This window comes from Balaenoptera physalus (assembly GCF_965194825.1).
Source record: "Balaenoptera physalus genome assembly, chromosome: 11".
NCBI classification, from domain to species: Eukaryota; Metazoa; Chordata; class Mammalia; order Artiodactyla; family Balaenopteridae; genus Balaenoptera; species Balaenoptera physalus.
This window is the reverse complement of record NC_138896.1, coordinates 33622506-33647721: the sequence shown is the minus strand read 5'-3', so window position 1 is coordinate 33647721 and position 25216 is coordinate 33622506. Positions and strand designations below refer to the sequence as shown.

The 25216-nt window shown below is 50.0% G+C and overlaps 2 protein-coding genes across 5 annotated transcripts in view; one reads left to right on the top strand and one right to left on the bottom strand.

The window, feature by feature from the left end:
- CCND3 (cyclin D3) overlaps nucleotides 1-18075 on the bottom strand; it is an 80792-nt gene extending 62717 nt beyond the window's left edge. The window contains exon 1 of one of the 2 annotated variants that reach the window (XM_082414800.1): nucleotides 17743-18075. The gene's annotated coding sequence lies outside the window, so the exon portion shown is untranslated. The remainder of the gene's footprint in view (nucleotides 1-17742) is intronic. The other variant, XM_082414801.1, reaches the window with a different exon arrangement.
- Nucleotides 18076-18627: 552 nt separating this feature from the next.
- TAF8 (TATA-box binding protein associated factor 8) overlaps nucleotides 18628-25216 on the top strand; it is a 27451-nt gene continuing 20862 nt past the window's right edge. For 2 of the 3 annotated variants that reach the window (XM_082414796.1, XM_082414797.1), the window contains exons 1-5: nucleotides 19033-19170; nucleotides 19940-20096; nucleotides 22144-22242; nucleotides 22591-22653; nucleotides 24029-24153. In XM_082414796.1, the coding sequence (XP_082270922.1) occupies nucleotides 19126-19170; nucleotides 19940-20096; nucleotides 22144-22242; nucleotides 22591-22653; nucleotides 24029-24153 (489 nt within the window). In that variant the 5' untranslated portion in view covers nucleotides 19033-19125. Of the gene's footprint in view, nucleotides 19171-19939; nucleotides 20097-22143; nucleotides 22243-22590; nucleotides 22654-24028; nucleotides 24154-25216 lie in introns of all 3 variants that reach the window. The other variant, XM_082414798.1, reaches the window with a different exon arrangement.

Genomic DNA, 25216 nt, shown 5'->3' with positions numbered 1-25216 from the left:
CTGGTTCACCAGGGAGGCCTCATGTGCAGTGAGGAAGTAGCGGAAGGGGGAGGGTGGCAGGGCAAGGCTTCCTCACCCCTCCTCCAGTGCAGGCCAGGGCAGCAAGATTCATCCACCCACCCAAGAGAGGCAGCAGTGGTACAGCACGGACGCTGGAGGGCCATGCTGGGCCCAGCAACCCAGCCTTAGATGCTGAACGCTGCGGGGGAGGGCCGGGGCCGGGGGCATCAGGTATATACCAACCTGTGTGGAGGTACAGTCATCCTCATTATTCGTGGATTCTCTATTTGCGAATTTGCCTACTCACTAACATTTTTCTGGAACTCCCAAATCAACGCTCCTGCCGCTTTTGCGGTCATTCGAGGACATGCACAGAGCTGTGAAAAATTCAAGTCACCTGACGTGCATGTTCTCAGCTGAGGTCGAACAAGGCGACGCTCTGCCCTCTTGTTTCAGCTCTTGTGCAGTAAACAAGTGTCTTTCTCAGTCTATTCAGTGCCACCTTTTCAGCATTTTTGGCTTTTTTGTTGATTTCACTGTTTAAAATGGCCCCCAAGCATAGTGCTGATGTGCCAATGATCCTGAGTGCAACAAGGCTGTGATGGGCATTAGCTCAGCTTCCTTCAGGCGTGAGTTACCGTGCCCCGGGCTGTGAGTTCAAATCAACAACAGATATTAAATAAGGTGTCTTTAAACAGAAACACACGTAGAACAAGTACATTGGTTGGCTGATGAAAATGTCGGGACCACAGGCTGGAAGGAACCCAACCCTGTGTTCCCCTAGGAGCAATGGCTCAGGATTCACTAATTCAGTGATCACGGCGACTTCATAGAACATAACTCTATGAATAATGGAAATCGACTGTATTTCAATATTACAATAATCGGGCAGCCATATCTCTGGCTTCCTGTGAATGCCAGTCTGCATCTACTCATCCATTCACCACCCACCACCTACTGAACACCTCCTAAGTGCAAATCCTACATTAAAAGCCAAAAATATGGAATGTAGACAGGACCCCTGCCCTCCTACTGACCATCTTAACTGCACAGATGGGGGCACGTGACGCTGAAGGTTTTATTTATTTATTTGGCCTAAATCCCTAGGTTTATATACCAGTGTTGGGGCCTCAAACTTTTGCCAAGTAGTAAGAGCGCATGAAGTGACACTGGGAGTCCCCTCAGGGTCCAGGCAGAGCCTGAGCAAGGCCATGCCTTAGGGAATAAAATGAGAGAGGCCAACGTGAGCAGGCGGACGGCAGGTCTGGGATGCACTAGGAGAGGAAGCAGGGGGTCAGCCAGCCCTCTGCAGAGGCGAGGGCCTGCGGCCTCTCTTCCTGGACTAGCCGGGAGGACTACAGGGCCAAGGGGGCCCAGAGAGGAGCTCAGAGACCAAAGGCCCTACAGAGGAAGTGTCCCCACATAGATTTCCACTTCCCATGCCGCCCTCTTTCCTGGGATCATAGGTAATGGGAGGAAGGATCCCACCCACACTGGAGCACTGGAGGAGGGGCTGAGAGGAGACATGTCCCCCAGGCACAAGAAGAGAAGTCCCCAACCTCACCAACTGAGAAAAAGCAATTCCACGCCTAGTATGTGAGAGGGAAGTGGAACCGCCACTCCAATGCCTGCTCTGCCCCCACCCACCCCCTGCCCAGCCGCCCCAGGACGGCACCCAGGTGAGGCCTGCCATGTGCTTTCAGGGGCTCCCTTTGGGCCTTTCGAGCTCTGAGCCACAGGGGTGGCTCTCAGAGCTGCAATGGCCTGGCCTGTGCTCTATGGGGAGGCAGAAAGGGGACAGGGAACACTGAGGGCTTGTAAGCTCCATGAGGTCAGAGGCTTTGCCTGTCTTGTTCTTTTCTCTTTCACCTGCACTGAACACAGCGCCTGGGGCATTCGAGGCAGGTGCTCACTACAGAGACACTGAATGATGAACGAACGAATGAATGAATGAATGAGCAAGCAAACAATGGGCCCAGAAGACTGTCCGTCAGCATCTAGAGATTCACATCTCCAGAGAGGAGAACCATTTCCCTTGTTTTGGACAAAGCTCAACCTCCTGCCTCAACTCTGCGTACTTTCTGTCTCTGAGACTGAAACATGGCCCTGAGAGCCCTGGAACTCTCCATCTCCTGATGCTTAAGATGATCACATCTGATCACTGAGGTGAGGGGACATGATGCTTCTCTACCCCATCTGAGAACAGCAGGGCCACCCAAAGGGGCAAGAGTGGTGTCCTTCAATGAGCTTCACCCCATCCTACAGTGCTCCTGGGACAAGGGCTCTGAGGACCTCCAGGGGGCTTCTGGTCAGGGCGAGGGAGAGTCAAACCCTCTACCTTTGACTAGAGATAAGGTGGGGGTGCTGGCCCCTCTGCCCTAGGCCTCCCCCAGAGAGAAGTCCATCTGAGAACCTTTCTCGCACAGGTTCCATGTAGAAAAGCCATCCTCACACATGTGACACAGGCTCTCTTGGTCCCTGCCTATCTAGATCCTGGCGCAAAGGTTCCTAATTGTCCCGCAGCATCCGTTTACCCTTCTTATACCTTTCATACTAGAAGCTCCACTATGTATGATCCCCAAACTCCCTTGCAGCTAAATGTGGTGGGTGACCAACTTTTGGCTACAGGGATAAGGGATCTGCCAATTTGGGTGTCATGTCCTGAAAAGGAAGGGTCGTGCCCCCTCCTTCCCTTCTCTCCTTTCCCACTGGCTGGGTCATGGACCCAGGGGATGTGGTTGTGCGCTGTCTTCAACATCGAAGGGCCTGGACAAGCAACAGCCTGGGAGGAGTGTGGGTCCCCAACACGCAAGGGGTCCGATCGCCTACCCAGGCTTGTAGTGAGAAATTTCCATTTTGTTTAGGCGCCTGGTTTGGGGGGGTCTCTATTACAGCGGTCTAACCTCTCCCAATGCCTGTAACAGTCCATTCGTTGGTGCCAGGTGCCAATGGGTAAAATGTGTAAGAGGGACCTTCCTCCTCGTCAGCATCCTCAGCCCTTCAGCTCCGCATCACCTCACTCCATCAGGTCTGCTTTCCCAAGTGTCAGAGAGGACCTTCCAGGTAGACAGAACACCTCCGGGAATGCCACCCCAGCTAACACAAAGGAGGTGAATGTCTCCCTCCCTCACAGTACATAATCCATTCCTCCCTCAGACTGACCATTTCTCAAACTCTCTCCTTGGTGAGAAAAGACTCTTCTATGCTCAGGGACCACTGTACCTTATCAGGCCAACTCCATCCTATGGGGAAGGCAGTGAGGAAGGGCAGCAAACCTGTGTAACCTTGGACAAATCTCTTAGCCCCTCTGAGCCTCGGTGTCTTCCTTTATAAAATGTGGATAATAATCATTGTTTCCAGGTTTGTGGAGAGAATTCAAGTCTATGTGTCTACAAAGTGCCTAGCAGCGTGGCTGGCACATAGTGGGTGTTCACTAAACCACGGTTGTTACTGCTGTGGAGCTAAATACGGAGGACACAGCTGGAGGAGAGCCCTGAGTGACCTCCCCAGTGGAGGGTGGCTGGAAAGGGAGTGAAGGAGAGAGTTGGGGAGAAGAGACCACGGCCGTAAAGAGGAAGAGAGAGGCAGAGCTGGAGGTGCTATCAGCGGAGGGGAGGGGAAAGGGCTCAGTGATGCCCACGTTGGACGAGAGGGTGGAGGGCACAGCTGTGGTGTCTATCAGCCGCCTCTAGCTCACACAACCCCTGGGCCCATCTCACACGGTCTCTACCCAGCACTTCTGTCTGGGTTGGCCACCCTCACTGCCACTGCCATTGTTGCCGCACTGTCAGCTGCTGTTTCTTGCCTCATCTTCCTTCCTGTCCCTGATAGGACAGAAGAAGGGGACGGGAAGCAGCTGCCTTGCCCAGCAACCACCCAAGCCCTGTGGGCTGGAGCGGCCCAGGGTGGTTAAGAGCCCAGGCTCCGTAGACAGACAGGCTGGGTTCTGTCCCCCACTCTAGCCCTTAAGAGCTGATGACCTCAGCAAGTTATGTGGCTTGTCTAATCCTTCAATTTCCTCGTCTGCACAAAAGGGATAATAGGGCTGCTGAGAGGAAGGAATGAGATCATGCGTGGTGAGCACGCAGCACAGGGTCTGGCACCATAGCAAGTGTTTGATTAATGGTAGCGACCCTCAGGGCTGGCTTCATGGGCATGTAACCCACGCAGGCACACAGAGCCCTGCGCTCAGAAAGGTTCCACCTTTGGTTTAATGCTCTGTTGCCACCATCTTGAAATTCTGAATAATTTTTGAACAAGGGGCTCTACAAATTATGTAGTGGGTCCTGGCTAGTATTAGCATGCATACACTGAGTCTGCTGGCTGGGGGTGACTATGCAAGGCGGGGGTTGCCCAGCAATCTGCTGGAGATGTGGGACATTAGAGGGCTTTGGTGACCTCAAGGGAGTCATTTAAGTGGAGTGATGTGGGACTCTGCCAGGTTGCCTGCAGTTAGGGACTGAGAGGGCGGTGCAACCCCTACGCACGCCCTCCCTGGGCATTGTGGTGGGTAGGGGTGCCCTCCCCTCAGGCAGCCAGGCCAATGGGCAGCCTGGGGAGCCCCCCACTACCTTCCTCTTTCAATCATCCTCCCACCAAGTGCAAAGGTGCCCGATGAACGTCAGGGCCAACACCCACCCATCTGGCCCCCTTGGTTTTATCCTTTGTAGGTGAGGACAGAGGTCACGTACAAGCTCAGGAGGATAGGAGTTATGTCCAGAGTCCCTACATCTTTGGGACATGGAAGTACTAGGTGGTGGGAACCAGCGCTACCCTGAAGCCCCTCAGCGCCCAGGTCCAGCTGAGTCTCACTGTGCAGGTTGGAACTGGAATGGGGGTGACATAGAAGAAGGGTGTTGATGACTCCTGGTGGCCCGAGGGGTTAGCCCAGCCCCAGGAGAGAGAAATATCTGCTCCTTCTAGCTCCTTGATTTTAAATCCCAGGTTAGCACATCTAGAAAGTGGTCTGGGGTAGTAACTTGAAACCTCAGGAGACAGGGAGACTTGCAGGGGGTTCCGTGGAGTTGGGAGTCCCCCTGGGCACTATGGTGAGGAATGACCCCCTCAGGCGGCACATCTTGTACTTGCTGTCTGTCTCCCCTACTGGACTGTGAGCTCCTGGAGGGTCGGGCTCACCCACAGTGAGAACCAGATGTTTGCAGACCCGGCCATCAGGACCACTGCACGCCCTCCTCCCATCCACCCCACGCTGCCCCAGGTCCTGCCTCAGCTTCCCCAGGCTCGCCAGCACTACCACCACCACCCTCTTCTGTTCCTGGGCCTTCCTGGAGTAGCCCACGTGTGAGTCTGAGGGTGGCCCAGTCTGGCAGGTGGAGCCCGGCCCTGGATGAGGCCTCTCTCCATCCGCCTCCGGCCACCTGTCCGGAGCACTCACCCCCTTCCAGACAGCTGGAGAGCGGCCCTGGAGCCTCTGGTTAAGGGAGGGGAGTGAGTGTGGGAAGGTCTAAGGGACCTAAGCCAAGGCTGGGGGGAGGCCCTTCTAGCCGATGGGGATGCTGAGTGTGCATGTGCGGGGTGGGGTGGGCGAAGGCACTCGGGAGAAGTGAGGATTGGGGGTGGGGTCAGAGAACGGAATGTGGAGTTCATTCTCCTGGGGGCACAGCTGTGTATTTTGATCTTCCCCGTCAGCTGCAGCATATTCCTTATCTTGGGGCTCAATCCAGACTCCACCTCCTTCTCTGTTGCTGAGCTGCAGAAGGCAGATACTGTGGGATACAGCCTGCACCCTGCTCACTACCTTAGCTCCCCGCTGCTCCAAGCTGCTAATAAAAGGGACAAGGAGCGAGCAGCGCCCCCGCCCCAAAGAAAGACCTGCTGCCTACTTCAGATCCATCCTGTGCCCATCCATGGGTAAGTGGATCTTGAAAGTCAGTCATCTCCCATTAAGACCCACCCCCAAGTGCCATGACAACCCAAGCTGTCACCCCAGAGTTGCCTGGTATTTCAGCTTTATTGGTGCCATAGAACTTGAAGGGTCGGCAGATAGTGCCGCTCAGTTGGGAACTTGAAGCAGAGGCAGCTGTCACCTCCCAGGCCACACCAGGCTGTCCTCCGGGCCATCACACTGCATTCCATGTGCCAACTTTTTACGTGGCACCTAATGTCTCCAATGAGATGCTGTGAAAATAATAAGACTGATTTTCTATATACTTATGGAAACACAACTCATGACTTTTTTTGCATTTCTCTTGTTATTTGCAGAACTGGAACATTTAGAAAAGGGGAAAAAGTAGAAAAGAAATCACCCATAGTTCTACTGCCCCCAAAAAACAACTGCTGTTCACATTTTGGTATATTTTCTTCCAGTCTTTTCTCTATGTGTGTATATATGTGTATGTGTATAAAACATACAGTTGTAAATGTATTGTATGTACACTTTTGCACCCTGATTTTTTTCCTTAACATTAACATATAGGTAATTTCTGTGATACCACATATTTTTGCAATTTGACGTTTTTAATGGCTACCTAATATTACATTTACTGGATATAGTATACCTTGCTTAACCATGCTCTGTTGGGAGGCATTTCAGTTGTTCCAATTTTTTGTCACTGTACATAATAACACCCTGATGAACATCATCATGGACAAAATTTTTTCCTATATTTAGAATTACTTAAATTAGGATAGAGCCTGGAAAGTAGGATTACCAAAGCAGAGGGTCAGAATATTCTGGAGGCATTTGATTTCATACCTTTAGCCAAACTGCTTTCTGAAGGGAGAATTTACCACATGGCAAGGTCACCAACAGGCAAGAACACAGCCATTTAGATCTACCATCGTGTAGGGACACCACTCACTGTTAGGTATCTTTTTATGTGCCTAAGTCGTGTTCCCTTTTGTAAACTATTCTTTTTTGGCTGCTAAATACACGGTCCCCTTTCCAACAGCACTGTCACTTCCTTTCAGGAGGTTACCTCTCCCCTAGTGCAAATCCAGGAGCCAGCCCGCCTGACCTGCAGCTCAGAAACTGGAGGGGCCGGCCCGTCCATTCCCACCATGCTGTCTGTCCTTCTGCCCAGCCCTCAGGCACTTTGTCATTTTCTGCTCATTCCCAGTTTTCCAGCCTTTCTGGTGAGTCTATGGGTTCCCAACCTTATTCTAATAAATTCCCTTTGCCTTACATTGGACAATCTGTTTCTGTTGCTAACAGAACCTTGAAAATACTGATACTTGGCCAACTTAGCGTTTTTCAAATTGCAAGTCAGGATGCTTTACTGGGTCATGAAGTCATAAAGCTAATCTTGACCAGCATTTTAAAAAAATGAAACAACAGAATAAAAAAGAAAATATCAAAAGTACATCATCTGGAGTCAGGGGAAGTATTGCTTAGTGAATGAAACTTGTTTTACGTATGTGTGTTTGTGTGCGTTCGTATGAAATAGGTTAAAATGAAGACATTTCTGATTTTGAGAAACATTGCTCTAATTGAACTTGAGTTACTTGAAAATAAAGAACAATCAAGACCAATCTGTCCTAGATGTTTTTTATATTTCTCCCCAAATCTTTAGTACCTAGGAAAATGGACTTCTTTGCCAAGAGAACAGTATATTTCAAGGTCCACCCACTATTTTCTCTCTATTAATAGCTTGACATCTCCTCCCACTCTTTACTTGATGATACTTAATGATAATGGACATCTTTTCCTCTTGGTCTTTAAATTTCTTTTAATAGCACCAATATTCTGCCAGCCCCGCAGGCTGAAATATCCTGGGGTAGTCCCTGAATTCTCCTCCATTCATTTACTCACCACCTACTGTAGCCCAGTAGGAGAGAAGGCGAGCTAGCAGCAGACTACAATACACGGCAACATACTTCATCTTAGAAGTACACATGGTACCTAACAGGGGAAGGGCAGAGCCATTTCACAGGGCAGATGACTCTTCATACCTTCCTACCAAATAATTACTAAGTTCTGTTGCTTCTACCTTCAAAATATTTTGCCAAATCGCCCCCTTGTTTCCATTTCTACTGCGTCACCCTAGTTTCAATCTTCTTTATTTTATGTAGACTCTCTCTTGCCTACTGCCCTAGAAATCAGTTCTGATCATGTCGCTTCTTTGCTCAAAAGTCTTCAATGGCTCCCATTACCTCCTAAATAAATCCAAACTCCCCAACCCAACACTGTTGATTTCGCTTCTCCACCATCGCCCCAAAATTTCTTTCCAGCTCCATGTCCCACTAAGCCCCTGGAACAGGTCCACAAGGTCCTCTCTTCCCAATCACGTATCTGTGTGAGGCCCGATTTTCTTCATACAAATTGACCAAAACAACATATTGCAACAGACTGAAGTAGAAGCAGATACGAGAATCCAGCTGTCTTCTATTAAGCCAGGCATTAAAGAGATTTGCGAAAAATGTAAAACAAGGCCACACTTCAAATTTTTTTTGTTGTTTTGGAAAATATAGTTATTATCTTATAAAAAATATGCTGCTGTGTTAACATGCAATGATTTTTTTTATTGTTACTTTAAAGGAATTAATAAATATTTTTTAAATTTCTCATTTAACATATTTTTATTAGAAATCAAATGTCAACAGCTACAACTTTGAAAAGCAAAAGCTCTTTGGGATCTTCAATAATTTTTAAGGGTGTAAAGTGTTCCTGAGACCAGAAAGTTTGAGAACTACTGCCTGAGATCTAACATGTCAGTTAAAGCAGACACAGGGTCTCTGAAATGCCCCTGCCCTCTCCCCTTTCTCATGTTTTACTTCCCTGCCCCAGTGTGTTGCTGGAGATTTTAAACCATTAAAGAAACAAGAAGTGGTCATATGAAGAATAATTATTCTTATAGAAATAATAGTGATTATAGAAACAGCCGCTAGTTATTTTAGAATCAATAATAATATAAAGAATAAATAAACCTAGGGACTTCCCTGGCGTTCCAGTGGTTAAGACTCCACGCTTCCACTGCAGGGGGCACAGGTTCAATCCCTGGTTGGGGAGCTAAGATCCCACAAGCCATGCAGCACGGTTAAAAAAAACCAGAATAAATAAGCCAAATAATTGCCATAGAATTAAGAATAGAAAAATGATTATTTCTATAATATGGCTTTCAGTTAAAAAAAAAAAAAAAACCTCAGATATTCAGAAAAGTAAAAAGATACAAAAGCAACCACCATTTTAAATTGCTCCTGAATATTCTCCCATCAAATCCACTCCTTTTTCATTTTCTCAAATGGCACCTCCGGGACTTCCCTGGTGGCGCAGTGGTTAAGAATCTGCCTGCCAATGCAGGGGACACAGGTTCGATCCCTGGTCTGGGAAGATCCCACATGCCGCAGAGCAACTGAGCCCGTGTGCCACAACTACTGAGCCTGCACTCTAGAGTCCGCAAGCCACAACTACTGAGCCCACGCACCGCAACTCCTGAAGCCCACGCACCCTAGAGCCGGTGCTCCATAACAAGAGAAGCCACCGCACTGCAACGAAGAGTAGCCCCCGCTCGCCACAACTAGAGAAAGCCCGCGTGCAGCAACGAAGACCCAATTCGGCCATAAATAAGTAAAAATGGCACCTCTGAGGAGAAATTCCTGGTTCCATCCACAAGCAACTGCTCCTTCCTCCAGATTCCCACAGTACCGTCACTCAAACCTTTCTTGCAACCCAGGGAGCCCATAAGAGCCCATAAGTGAATGCATACTGAATTCCTAAATGTGCACATTTAACTACCACAAATCTAGTATTATCTACTGGAGGAGATACCAACCAGCCTCAGAAACTCACGTATTGTTCATACAACGTGGGCCCTTCCCCAAGCTCAGCATAATCTTCCACCAAAGACTCTGCCATCTGTCCCAATGAAAACTGGCTGTGCTGGAGATTCTTAGAGATGGGAGAGAATGCCCAAGCCATGCATACTGTGTTTTAGGAGAGGTTTAAGGAGACTTAAATAGTAATGTGGACATGTGTTTTGTTTTTACACTGACTGTGAACCCAACACAGCATAAAATGTGGCTCTACTGTAAATGAGGAATGAACAAAACCTCTGAGGCTTATAGATGTTGTTGGAGGGATATGCCAGGTGGGTGAACTCACGAGTCCTACATCTACACAGCCCTGTCCTCTGGGCAGGGTATGTGGCCTCCACCCCGGGCTGGAGCTGCTGCCCGTTTTGGGATGGAGTATCTAGAAGGTAAAGGTTGCAGGTCCAGCACCAGGACCCAGCTTAACCACCAACTCAAGAGGTGTGCCCGCAGCCACTGTCCTGGTGGCACACCCCTGCCAAGGAGAGAAAGGAGAGGAAAATGACCATGGAGGGGGGAGGGGAGGAAGCTGGAGGAAAAGCTTGTTTGCACCATGTCACAGTTAAGGCAGCTGTGGTCGGGCTGATTCATCCAGGGTGCCCCAGAAAGGTCAGGGCCCCAGCCCCACCTAGCAAAGCTCACATCGCCACCACCCACTCCTGCTTCCTGGGTAGTGTGCAACACCTGACCTGCCTGCTGGGGCAGGGCAGGGCCCTCGTTGCTCCTTCCCTGCCGTCTTGATTGGCTTAGGAGACAAGCCTGCAGCTCCAGCCAGGAGCACTGAGGGATAGAGGAGGCCCTGGGCTTGCCTGGGGGATGCGTATCCACACCATCACGCCTCCACACAGATGTGCAGATCATACACAAATACACTGTCACACACAGGCAGTTCAGGGGCCTACTAGCCTGCTCTCCCCGGTCCTGATGCTGTGTTCAGGACATCTCAACAGGGAACCTGGGGTCCCCTCACACTGCCCCTGGTGGATGGGCACTCCCAGGTGCACGCGCACACACACACACACACACGCACACACACACACGCACACTTACAGTGTGCCTGAAAAGCCTGACTCCGGTCAGGGTTATTTCAGCACTGGGCTCTCAACACTGACTGGCTGTATGACCTTGGTCAAGTTACTTAACCTCTTTGCCTCAGTTTCTCCATCTGCAAAGTGAGGAAACCTCAGAGGATTCTTGTGAGGAGTAAATGAGAAATGAGTTAATAAATATGCATATTTATTATAAACTTATTTACACATGGTACATATTATACGTAGGCACTTTCCACAGTCACCGGCACATGGAAGTATTGTGCAAACATATGCGCTTATTACCCCCAAAGTCTTCACTGCCACCTGCCTGTGAAGAAATGAGGGTTCAGAGAAAATCCACACAATAGATTCCTACAAGGAATACCAGAAATGACTCCTAGAAGCTGCGACAGAGGAGAAGCAGGGGAGATGCAAGACTTCTGAGGACCACCCAGGAAGCACCAAGCTCATGTCCAATGGCTGGAAAGAGTTTTTAGTTAGAATCCAAGAGGCTGGGCCCCGGGCAGAAAAAGACTTGGAGACCAAGAGACCAAAGAGGAAAAACTCAGCCTGGTCCTCAAGGCAGAATTCTAAGAAAAGGTGGTGGTTGCCCCTAAGACCAGCAGGTACCAGCTGACTGGAAAGAAAAAGAGAGAGGGCCTGGGAAAACTACTAGAATGTTCTACACCCTGGCCTACGCTCAGTCATCCAGTACATCTGAGAGTTTATAACCCCAAGATCCTCACTCACTGGGATGAAAATAGATTCCACCTCTGAACAGTCTCCAAGTTTGTGGTTCTGTAGTAGATCCTGCTTAGAGAAAAGGGAATAGGGCTGGAAGGAAAGGAAAAAGCAGCCCTGACTCTCGGGGGCCTGGTGTTGGGAGGAAACAGCACTCTTCCCCTCCATAATCCAAAGACAGCTTGTGATATCCACTTGCCAGAGAAGAGTAAATGCTCTCTGGCGTCTTATTCCAAGCTGATTCCTCAGCACCCAGCAGAGTGAGCTTAATAAACCAGAGCTCAGGAAGAAGAGTCTGTGAAGAACAGACAGGGGAAGGCAGCCTCGGGGTCCTCTGTGCCCCATCCTCCCATCCCCTGGCCAGTCCTCTCCTCCTCCCACAGCCTCTAACACCTCCAGCTGGAGCCCAAGTTGGAGCCCAAGGTCTGCATCTGTCAGAGGCCCTGCTCCGGCTTCCTTTCCCAGAGCTCGGGGCCCCCAGAGGAGGGGCCAGGAGACGCAGCCTGGAGGGAAGAGAACAGAGAACAGAAGGCAGGGCGAGCTGGAGCAGACAGCACTGGGGCCAGAACTGGGAGTTTCTGTCCCAATTTCAACTATTCTGTCCAATTGTCTGACCACAGGCCAGAACTGGTGGGCCGATTTTTATTCTAGAAAAGAGGATGAGATGAAGTCGTTGGTGGGATGGTGAGGAAAGAAACCAGGGTTGCCCCCTTGTTTCTGGACAGCCCTCCATGCCCAGCCCCAGGAGCTCAGTCTGGGAGATGATTGTGATGATGATATGATGGTGACAGAGGTATCACGTATAAGGGTTTATGACCTGTTTGGCACTTGGCGGGGCTTTGAGTGTATTACCTCCTAAGCCTGGTGCAGAGCGTGGGCCCTGAAGCCTCGGCTCCTTGCTCTGTGTATCCACTCTGTGCCTCAGCTTCCTTGTCTGTAAAGACATAATGATAGTACCTCTCTCACAGAGCTGCTGTGAGGACACAAAAATTTCACACTTGGCAAGGGAATTTCCCTGGCAGTCCAATGGTTGGGACTCCACACTTTCATTGCCGAAGGCACGGGTTCAATCCCTGGTCAGGGAACTAAGATCCCACAAGCCACACGGTGCAGCCAAAAAACAAGAAAAAAAAAAAATTTACAGTGAAAAAAGATCACACCTGGCATATTGTAAGCACTCGACGAATATCAGTACGATTAATCCTCACAATGAGCCAGTGAGGTAGGGACTACAGTTACACCCACTTGACAGGTAAGGAAACTGAGTTTCACACAGCCAGGAAGAAGCCAAGCTAGGACTCAAACCTGGGTGGTTTCTGCACTGAGCACAGGCCCCTCTGAGCCACTCCATGAGAGAAAGCACGGATTAGTGGTTATGCGCACAAACTTTACAGCCATACGGCCACGTCAGACTTCCAGCTCGGCCACTGTCCTGCTGTGTACATGGAAGCCAGCTGCTTAACCCTCGGTGCCTTGGTTTGCTCTTCTATAAAACGGGCCTCCTGCCTGACAGGGTGGTGGGTAGTGAGTTCCTAAGTGCTTGAAACATACTGGTTATGGCCTTGCTCTCTGGGCCTGGCCCCTATGGCGCCCTCTGGCCACAGGGCTTGGAACTGCACCCTCTGTCCTGGCACATGCAGGGCCCTGCCTGCTGTGCCCCTGGGGCCCCAGTGGCCCTGGGCCTTTCTAAGGGGCGGCGAGGGTTGGGGGGGGCAGAGAACAGCAAGCAGATCTGGGTCAACAAACGAGGCACCAGGCAAGCCCTCTGCTGCCCCTCCTTCCTAGGGATAACGTCTGGGCCCCTGCTGTCTCTCCTTAGGAGTGGCTGTCCTGGGGTTGTTCTAAGCAGGGTGGGAGAACTGGTCAGGCTGCTGAGGGCAAATAGTTTCCGAGAGGTGCGGCTTTCGAGTATCTTAAAAGAGATGACATGACATGGGTGTCATGCCCTCGAATGCTAGGAAAGGCCATGCCCAGGAGGGCTGCTGGTCTTGCCCTCTGCTCCTGACACAGATCCTTCTACCTCCAGGGCAAAGGAAGGTCAAGGAGGGGCAAGAGAAGGAAGGGAGGGAGGGGAATCCCTGACTTGGGGAAGGGAGACTGCCCCAGGGGCAGAGGCTTGCTTGTTCTGGCCTGAGCCCAGAGGAAACCTGAGAGCGCATTTTACAGGGGCTGTGCTGGGTCAAAAGTGGCTCTCTGGCCCCTGGCGTGTAGATTGCTGAGGAAGGGGTGGGGGATAGGCCCCAGGAAACCAGCTGGTGGCTGAAGGACCAGGTGGCGCTCTTGACCCCATCCAGCAGCCCTGGAGCCACACACTGGGCAACAGCTCCACCTGGTGGACAGATGGGGAGGGAAGCAGGTCAATAATCACATGGGAGGCTTAGAGGTGGAAGGGGCTCTGAGGCCTTCTTGCTCACAAAAGCCCCTCCCAGGCATGTGCTCTAGACTCCCCTAGATGACGAACTCACTTCTGCAGAAGGGGATTAGGCAATTATCTGTTAGAAAATGCTTATGTTTTTTGGAAATCTGTCTCCACCAGTCCCCTACTTGGGGGCTACCACAGGCAACCTTTCAAATGTTTGAACACAGCTACAATATCCCTCCCAAATCTTCTCCCCATCTGCTTCAAAATTCCAGAGTTTGGCCTTAACCTTTCACCCACTACATCTTCCTTTCCCTCGGGTATCTTTTTTTAATATATTAACTTCCAGAGAATCTCTCTTCCAATTCTATATCCAAACCACCCCCTCCCCACACTAGCAGCACCATTTTAAAACATCTTTGGATCTCAACCTCCTATTGTGCAGGGTCTGATATGCTGGGGAAGTTGATGCTCTAATTTGAGGATTAAATAGACGTCAAGAGCACAGGCTCTGAAGTCAGATAGACCAGTGTTCAAATCTGGGCTCTGCCGCTTACCAGCCGTGTGAACTCAGGCAAGCTTCTAAGCCTTTCTGAGCTTCAGTTTCCTCATCTGTAAATTGGGAATAGAGGCATTTACTACCTGGAGTTACGGTGAATATCAAATGAGATAAGGCAGGTAGAACACTTAGGACAGCTCCTGGCAACATCATTCAGCTCCTAAGTGGCCATTATAACCACATTTTTCTCGTGTTTGGGGCTGTAGGGAGCGCTTTGGGGAATAAGGTGAAAGGGCAGAGAGGAGAAAAGAAGACTTTGTGCAGTTAGTTAGCCTTTCCCATCCAGCACAAATCCCAGGTGAAATCCAACAAATGAGTACCTTGTTGCAATCCCATTTCCAGGGGTGTCTGACCACCTCCACACCCCCACCGACCCACACATAAACACACACACACACGCATAAACACACACACGCATAAACACACACACGCATAAACACACACACACACCGTAATGCGGCAGGCCTTGACAGTTCTTTGACACTCAGAGGGTTTAAAATTTAAATGTCTTTGAGGGCAAGAGAAACACACCAAAATAAACACACCTCCGGCTCAGCAGAGAAAGGGAAACTTGGCAGGGGCCCCAGAACTTTCCCCACCCCCAGCCCTCCCTAAACTTCCTCTTGTGGTTTCTCAAGAGTACAACCTGTTCTCAACCTAGAGAACAGCGCCTGGGGCAGGGGGCTGGGGCATGCGGAGGCTTCCATCGCACCCCACCCTACGATGAGGAGGAAGGAGGGTGTCTGTGTAGAGGAGTGGCCTAGAGGTCCACATAGTTCTGACCTTCACATCCTGCTTACCAGTGATCTCGGTGTGGCCACCCTCTACCCTCAACTCCCAGCATCAACAACCATCCCCCCAACCCACACCCCTCCCTCAAAGACAGAGGCCAGAGGTAGTTTGACTGCAGGCCGAGAGGGACAGCCTCTGGGCCTCCCCAGATCTGTTTAGAGGGCTCATGTGAGAAATCTAGAGTTTCAGAAAAGTAGTGGAAAAATGGCTGGAATCCATGGAACCTCTGCCCTGTGGCCCAGCTGGCATCATGGGCAAGTCCCAGTCTGCCTAGAGGGATGGGGTCAGATGCGTGGACGCAGCTTTGGGATGCAGCTTTGGGATGCAACAGCTATGAGGAAGTAAGGTGCGCATCTTAAGATTGCTTCTACTCCCTGACCATCTACCTTACTCAGCTACAAAGCTGGATTGTTCCCCTTGGAATCTAGAATCTGAGGGTCTCTGCTCTTAAAGATTCCCAGCAAAAGAGGTATCTTGGTTTCCCATCTCCCCAGATTCTGGCACATCACCTCCATGCATCTTTCTTGCATCAAACCTTGGTTTGTTCCTCTTGGTGACTGAGGCTTACTCAGGAGAAAACACACACACACACACACACACACACACACACACACACACACACACGGCCATTAGGAAAGGATACCAGCTCTGTGTAGTCCCCACAACCCTACTCCAGGCCTGCGGGGGCTCCCTGTAAACAGCACCAGCGCCCACACTCAGCTAACAGATTGCTCTCCTCTGTATCACCCGAGACACGGGACCATAGACTCCCTTTTGGAAACTCCTAAGCCCCTGGCTCAAGGGCACATTCCATGTGGTCAGTCAAGGAGGCAGGCTAGCCAAATGGTTAAGAACAGGGTCTCCCAAGTCAAGTGACCCGGGTTTAAATCCCAACCCTGTCCTCTTTAGGAAAATTATCTCCTCCATGCCTGAGTTTCCTCATCTATAAGATGGAGATAAGCCTAGTGCTTACCTCATAGAACTGTTAGGAGGATTAAATGAGACATTACACCTAAAACATTTAGAAGAGTACCTGACAGTGTTATATAAGCCTTAGCTAGTATTCTGAACCCTTGAAGGAAGGAAATGGGAAAGAAAAGGCACTTGGGATCATGGAGGTCATGGTCTCAAGGACAGATCCTGCTGGAATTCTCAGATATACTTTTGCTCCTAAATTCCAGGGGAGTAGAAGCTCTGACTTGTTTACCATTATATCCCCAATATTTAGCCTGTGCAGATAGTGCAGCCACAGCAAACAGGGGTTGAAAGAATTCACCGTGTCAGCCATCTCTCAAATGAGCCTGGGAATTGAAAGAGCAGAAGAATCTTCAGGAAAGCAATGGTAGATCCAGTTCTTTTCACTCAGGTCTAGTTCCAAAGAGAATTGAGGTGGGGGGCATAGAGCAAGGATTTGTTAGAAGAAACAGTCCTAGCAACCAGGGCTGGGTGGTGGGTGCCCCAGGATTGTATGACTGTTACATCACCCTGGGGTAGACTCTCCCAGCTGCACCTAGCTGGGAATTTCTGGGGTCTTAGGGACCAGCCCAGAAACATGTCTTTCACCGAATTCATCCTGTTCATTCCTATCTCTTCTTCAGGTCTAGACAGTGGGTTAAAGAGAGCAAGAACTGTTTCTGGGTCCCTATTGTTTCCCAATGCCCAACACCACAGTCAGGGTTCAGTCCAGCTCTGCAGAATAAGTTCCCACAAAGACTTCCCCCCACTTCTCTGCCTGGTGACTATTCATCATTCAGAACCCAACTCAAATGTCCTCTTCTCTCTGAAGCCTTCCCAGCCACCCCAACTTGACACTTTGTCTCTGTTGTTCTATGACTCAGGCGAGATCACTGTGGATGAATAACATCACCGCACGCTCTGCATCCCATCCAATCCCACACACAGTAGGTGCTCAATCAATGTTTGCAAATGAATACATTAAGGCTCCCTCAGTAACAGCAACCAATTTCTTCAGTTATTCCTCTTGTTGACACATTAGAAGACACAGAAGAGGGTAAGGCCATCACTTGTGTACCCATCAGACACCAGAGGGACCGCCACTGAGAGGTCCCTCTTTCCAGTCCCGTCCTCTGGCCTCCTCCCTCGGCCCTGGCTGGCAGGATGACCCCAAGGCTCCCTGCCCACACGGCTTCTGCCCTCCTTCCGCCTCCCACCCCGTCTCTGAGGTATGAAGAACGACAACAGACAGCCCAGTGAGGTCACTGGGCTTCCAGATCAGCTTGGAGGGTGGCTGTGCAGACACAGAGAAAGCTCAGGGCTTTGGGGGGCTTCTCCGCCCTTCAGCCACGTGCAACTCAGAAAGAAACTGACCCGAGCTTTGAGAGACAACCGGGAGGTGATGAGGACACCATGACCTCCTTAACCCCCCCACCTCAGACCCACCGCCCAGGTGTCCAGCCTCAGCTTGGAGGCCCCAGCGAAGAGGGCAGACGCTGCCTCCCATCTATCTTGGCTTCTCCAGCCCTCGAGCTTACCTCCTCGGCAGGTGAGCCCCCCGGAGCACCGACTGTGGCTGCTCACACTCTCTCCCGCCGCCTCTCGCTTCTGTCTTTGGGGAGATGGGGAGGGGGTCGCCACCTCCAGCCACGGCGAGGGGCGTGCACCCCTCCCCCAGGCGCCCAAACAGAACCAGTTTCCACCGCCGCAGGCGCGGCGTGTTTACAAAGTCGCCGCCGCGCCGCCAATCCCGAGTTTAAAGCTGGGCAGGAAGTGGGGAAGAGGGGGCGGGGGAGACAAAGGGGCTGGGTGCTCCGCTCAGCTAAAGTTTGGGCCCCGACTCCTCCCGGCGGCTCAGCCTGCGCAGCGACCCCAGCCCGCACATCACGCTGCATGTTCCCCCGGTGAGGGGCGGGGGTGCACTCCAGCCGCAGGTGAGCGCCGCGGGCAGGCGCGGCGCAGGTTTCCAGACATCTGCCTGTGAGCGTTTTCCACTCATCCACTCGCCGCTCAGGAAATAACATTAGGCGCTGCTTCTTGGCCTCTTACTCTACGTCTGCACAGTGATAGACCCTTTGAGTGTATTAGCTCATTTCCCCCCCTGCTATCCATCCCATCCCAGTTTCGCAAAAGAGGAAACCGAGGCACAGTGAGGTTAGGTAATGTGCCCGAAATCCCACAGCTGCTGAGTGCTGTAATTCAAACCCAGACCCTGCGTCCTGCCAGACACCCGCAAACGGAGACGAATGAGGCGTGGTGCACGACGGACTCCCATCCGGAGAGGCTGACCCGCGATGGAACCGCAGAAAACCACATGCACCACGTTGACGCAACGGCCTGGGAGTAAGGCAGGCAAGGGGCAGCCTCCTGCCGCCGGCGCTTCCCGGCTCGCCCGGCAAATACCTACGGATTAATACACGGCGAGAAGGCAGCGGGATGCGTTGGAACACCTGGACTGGGTGGCTGTTGGGATCTAGTTCCAAGTAGGCTGCGGGGCCGCCAGCACAAAACAAGGTTTCCCGAAATTTCCCGCTCAGAAGAATCACCTGGAGGTTTTAAGAATACAGAATCCCAGACCCCTCCCCTAGAGAGTAAATGATGGGGACCCAGCGGGACCCAGGCAGAGGTTGCTATCAGGCAACTTTGGAGTGTTCCAGGGATGTGCTTTTTACGAAAAGCGATTTCATTTCAAAATAGGTGTAAAACCGAGAGCTCATTTTCCTGGCCACTTCCGGGGCTTACTGAACGCACCGCTCACATAAGGCCAAGTGAGCGGGGTCACCCAACACACCCTCCCGACCCCGCTGGGCCTAGGAAAGCCCAGAGGGGCGCGTGTCGCCCCGCCCCCTCGCCGCTCCTCCCCGCCCCGTGACTACAAGCCCCATCCTGCCCTGCGCTCAGGCACATTACGCCAGAGCAAGATGGCCGACGCGGCGGCCACTGCCGGGGCTGGCAGCTCCGGAACGGTAAGGGCGGGAGGCGCGGGGCCGAAGCCGAGAGAGTCGGGGCATTCTGTAACTTTCCCCTAGCCTGGGCTACAATCTTATACCCAGAAATCCAGCCCCACCATGAGCTCTGAGTGGAGGAGGGTCTTCCAGGTCGTACGTGACCCCCTTCTCGAGACTCGGCGGTTACCTCCTGAGTTGGTGGACCTGTATACTGATTGGCCCGTTCTCTGTTGGGGGTTGGGAGCCCGGAACACCTCCTGATTGGGGCAACGAGGCCGCGTTCGCCTTCTTATTGGCTCGCCAAAGTTGGGAGGGATTCCCGTTTCAAAATACTTCCTACTTGTAGGTCCTCTACTTAGCCTCATGTGTTTGTTGTTTTAATTTTCCTCGTTAGCAAAGTGGTGTGGAGATGGGAGGAACAAGAGAGAGGTCACTTTTTTCTGGGAGATGGATATGAGTTCAATCCCATCGTGTGTGTTTCTTCAGCTATATATTCTGATAATCTGCTAAAATAGAAAGTAGAAAACAGCCGTTTTGTTATTGGAATTGTAAGTATTAGGTAGGCAGAAAGGCTGTCTCCGAATTTAGAGCCCCCTGGGGTGCTCAGTTATTATTCATTTGGCCAAGAGCTGTAAGTCTAAACATCAGGGACTACCACATCTTATTAAGCACTAGTAAGTATTTAGCAGAAGAACCTTTGCTTGCCATTGGCAGTATGTGAACTCTGTGATTGCATCCTTGTCCTCTGGATGAAAATGTTTTCTCTTTCTGGGCTGCTGATTCACAGAGATCAGGAAGTAAACAGTCCACTAACCCTGCTGATAACTACCATCTGGCCCGAAGGCGAACCCTGCAAGTGGTTGTGAGCTCCCTGCTGACAGAGGCAGGGTTTGAGAGCGCTGAGAAAGCATCTGTGGAAACATTGACAGAGATGCTGCAGAGCTGTAAGTACCAGGAAACAATAGGCCTTCTTCGAGTCAACCAAACATCTGTTCTGTGTCCTGCATTGTGATAGTGTTAGAGAGGATTTAAGAAAAAGAAGAACATTGTTAAGTGACTTACAGGCTTTAGAATCAGATAGACCTGGGTGTAGGTCATCACTCTGCCACCTAATAGCTTGGGTAAACCACTAAACCTCCTGAACCTCAATTGCCTCCTTTGTGAAAAGGGATAATAATTTGTACCTCCTGGAGTTTTGAGTATAAGTGAGATGTATATGTAAAACAGTCAAAGCTGGGAACGTTGTAAGCTCTCGATGACTTGTAGGTGCTGTTATTATTTGCTGTTTGTTCTCTATGCTCGAAGAACTTACAGTTTCATTGGAGAGTCAGGATTAATTCCTGTGAAATAGATGCCACACATTATATAATCAAGTGCTATATTATGTGATACAAAGAGTGAGAGTGAATAAGTTTTAGAAAATGGAAAAAAGAAAAAAACCCACTTTTAAAAGGAAGTATCTTGAGGTTTAGGAGCCTGGAACGGTCTCACATAGGCTTGTGCATGTACACTGTATTTCCCTCTTTGGGCCCTTGGAGGGGAGGGGAGGGGAGGATGGAATGAGGGTTGTGGGTATTTAAGGTGTTTGAGGGCGGAATCAACCCTATGAATGGAAGTTAGAGAAAGGTTTAGGCAGAGAGAGAAGTTGAACTGCAGTACAGGCCAAACAAAGAATTGGCCAACTCAGTGGGGCGCTCTGGAGCAATTATTGCCCATCAGAGTATCTGACATCAGTCCCCCAAAGCCCTGCCTTTGTAGTCTGGTCTTGATCAGTCATGAGATGTGGGCTGCCCCAGGAAGGCCGTGTTCTGGGTTGACGTGACTGTCTGCAGCTGATGTTTGGAACTTCAAAATACCAAATATTTTCCTAAAGCAGCCATCTCCAACCCCATTAGACTCTTAAATTGAGGACCCCAAGGAATTTTGTATACATGGGCTTTATATAGAGAGATTTTTGTCACATTAGAAAATAAAACTGAGAACATTTTAAAACATAAGAATGCACAAGCACACATTCCATTGTCCAGCAGAGCCATGATGTCATCACAGGTGACATAGCCTCTGGAAAACTGCATGAGAGAATGAGACTAAAAAAATCAAAGAATGTCTCGTTTTATTATGAAAATGGTTTTGACCTGTGGACCCGTCCCAGAAAAAGGCTTTTTTGTATGTAAAATTCAGCACAATTTCAGAATTTTCATGGAGCTGCCCATCCACCTCTGAAACCCACTCATGGAGCCCAGCTTCATGCTTCCCCTTTCCCCTGAAGGAGTTTAGCATGACTGAAAAGAGGTTCAGCTTCAGGTAGAAGAAACAAAAACTTGACAACCAGATAATAAGACTTTTTTTTTTTTTTTTTTGGTGGCACAATGTACATATCATAAAATTACCATTTTAATTATTTTTCGGTGTACAATTCAGTAGTGTTAAATATACTCACAGTTTTGTACAACCATCAACACTATCCATTTCCAGAACTTTTCATCATTCTAAACAGAAACTCTGTATCCATAAACAGTAACTCCTCATTCCTCGTTCCTCCCAGCTCCTGGTAACCCCTAATCAATTTTTTTGTCTCTATGAATTTTTTTTTCTAGATACCTCATATAAGTGGAATCTTAAAATATTTGACTGTCTGGCTTATTTCATTAGCATGATGTTTTCAACGTTTATTCATGTTGTAGCTTGTATCAGAGTGTCATTCCTTTTGAAGGCTGAATAATATTCCATTATATGGATAGACCACATTTTATGTATCCATTCATCTGTGGATGGACACTGGGTTGTTTCTACCTTTTGTCTACTGTGAATAGTGCTGCTGTGAACATGGATGCACAAGTAGTGCTGCTATGAACATCATGCACTCTGAGTCCCTGTTTTCCCTTCACTTGGGTGGATACCTAGGAGTGGAATTGCTGGCTCATATGGCAATTCTTTGTTTAACTGTTTGGGAACTGAGAGTAAGACTTTCTGCCTTTGATCCTTTCCTAGACATTTCAGAAATTGGGAGGAGTGCCAAGTCTTACTGTGAGCACACAGCCAGGACGCAGCCCACACTGTCAGATATTGTGGTCACCCTTGTCGAGATGGGTGAGTACACCTCCAGTTTCCGTTTCTTCAGTGCAGCTGAGTTGGAGGCATGAGAGAGAGAGAGAGAGAGGAGTCCCCAGGAGGCAGCCCCCTCTGCTGAGCGTTCTTAAATCCCCTCGTGAGTCTCCTGGTTTGCTTTTAGCTTGAGAGAGTTATCAAAAGAGGGTTCCTCTGAACCCCTTTAAGAGGCCTCCTAACTCCCTCTTCAGGGATTCTGCTGGAGCTTCTTTTGAGTGGCAGCAAAGCTCTTGAGTTGGGAGTTTAAACTATTTCACCACAGTATTACTTCCCCTTCCACGTTCAGTATCCAGTGGTCTGGGCGGTGATTTCTGTTCTCCTGTTTCTTAGGTTTCAATGTGGACACTCTCCCTGCTTATGCAAAGCGGTCTCAGAGGATGGTCATCACTGCCCGTAAGTGAGTCTGAACTGAGGTACTCAGGAGTGCTCAGCTAATGCTGGTGGAATGAATTGATCGAGTAGGGCAGGGACTGGTGTGTAGCTACTGCCTCGTTGCAGGCTCCCTTCCATTATTTGGGGCTACCTACCATGTAATCGTTATTTGGGCTAGTCGGATTAGGATGTGAAGTTCAGTCACCAGAAAGGTAAACCATCTCGATGCTACTTGAAAAATGTGAGAATGCTTGTTCTTCCTTAGGTCAAGGGTCAGTAAACTATGGCCTATAGGCCTAACATGGTCCACCTCCTGTTTTTGTAAATAAACTTTTATTGGTACACAGCCATGTTTACTTATTATCTATGGTTGTTTTCATGCAATAATGGCAGAGTTAAGTAGTTGTGACAGGCTGCACAGCTTGCAAAACCTAAAATATTTACTTCCTGTCCCTTTATACAAAAAGTCTGATGATCTCTGCCTTAGATACACTGAGTGCCATAAACTGAGTTGATTGGAGTAACTAGTTTGGGTTTGCAGGACCTGGGGAGAATTCACTAGATTTTTTTTTCATCACTCTTTTCAGGCTGGCATCTTTTTTTTTTTGGCTGCGTTGGGTCTTCGTTACTGTGCACGGGCTTTCTCTAGTTGCGGCGAGCGGGGGCTACTCTTCGTTGTGGTGCACGGGCTTCTCATTGCGGTGGCTTCTCTTGCTGCGGAGCACGGGCTCTACGTGCGCGCGGGCTTCAATAGTTGCAGCACGACACGGGCTCAGTCGTTGTGGCTCGCGGGCTCTAGAGCGCAGCCTCAGTAGTTGTGGTGCCCGGGCTTAGTTGCTCCGCGGCATGTGGGATCTTCCCGGACCAGGGATAGAACCTGCGTCCCCTGCATTGGCAGGTGGATTCTTAACCACTGCACCACCAGGGGAGTCCGGCTGACATCGTTTTAAGATGCTCCTCTCAAAGTGGCAGTGAAAGGTGCCATTTTCAACCCCTCTTGCTTTCAGTGGCCCTCACTTAACTTACCCTGGCTCAGTGTCTGTCTTTGTTACCTGGGTTCTTGAAAGGAGTTAGCAGCCCACCTAACTTCCCTAGGTCCTCAGCCTGCTCTTTATGTAGTTAGCTTGTCTCAGCCCCCCACTCACCGACCTAAGAGGCGTGCAGGCAAGATTGTTGTAGATGGGAATGTCACCCCAGCTCATGCCGCGCCGGGCGTTGTTGGGGGGCGGAGGTACCTTTTCGGGTCCTCAAGCCATTAAAGGCCTTTTATTGGTAGAAGTACAAAGTGCCTGTTGCATAGAACATTGGGGTCCAGCATTTACTTTGAGAAAAGGAGGGTGTGGGTAGAGGCGCAAGGCCTTGGGTGGAAGAGTAACAGCCGGTGACTCTGTTGCAGCTCCAGTGACCAATCAGCCGGTGACCCCCAAGGCCCTCACTGCAGGACAGAACCGACCCCACCCGCCACACATCCCCAGCCATTTTCCCGAGTTCCCCGACCCCCACACCTACATCAAAACTCCGGTGAGTGACAAGGCCACCCTGGGGGCTGTGACTGATGCAAAAGCAGACTCCATTCTACTGGCTGTCAGACTGGAGTCCAGAAGTTTGTTGGTCACAGGGTAGTTCAGAACTCAGAATGTCTTTCCTCACTGGAAAACAATTTGGCAAAGGAGAATTATCTTCTCCAGTTTGCTGGCAAAAATATAGTTAATAAAGAAACTGAAGCTGGCACAGTTTTGCTTGTCCCACCCAAACACAGAAGTACCTAGCCACGTAGCGAAAAGACACATTCCACAAAATGCTGGTAGTAATTCTTGGTGGGATTATAGGTAACTGTTGTTTTGTGTGTGCTTTTCTGGGTTTTCCAAATTTTCCATAATAGGTGAGAGTTATTTTTGAAATCAGGGAAAGAGTTACTTAAAACATACTTGGGGGAATTCCCTGGCATTCCAGTGGTTAGGACTCCGTGCTTTCACTGCTGAGGGCCTGGGTTCAATCCCTGGTCTGGGAACTAAGATCCCACAAGCTGCATGGTGTGGCCCCCCAAAAAAAACCCAAAAAATAAAACTTGGTAATATGAAATGGAACTTATCATAACTGTGAGCTCTGGGTCTGTATGGGGCAAGTCTAGTTGTCCTCCTTAGTTCAGATGTCCTCCGAACATGTCCTCCGTGTTCCAATTTGCCTTCTAGCAATTTCACCTTCCGTCGGGAAGGTACAGTGTGCATAGGAGTCCCCAGAGGCTCTTCTACTCGCTTCCTGTGTCCCCGCCTCCCCACTGCATCCTGGTGCAAATATGGCCACGATGCAGGGTTGGGGCAAGTCCTCCAGGAGATTTTTCCACACCTCAGGATACGGGGGGAAAGGAGCAGGTGGTCATCCACCATTGCAACGCAGCCATTGCTCTTGACCAGGATTTTCTGTATTAGTGTCCTAGGGCTGCTGTAACAAAGTGCCACAAACTCGGTGCCTTAGAACAACAGAAATGTATTGTCTTGTAGTTCCAGAGGCTAGAAGTCCAAAATCAAGGTGTCGGCAGGCTCCCTGTGAAACCTGTGCCCAGCCTCAGGTGGTTTCTAGGCAG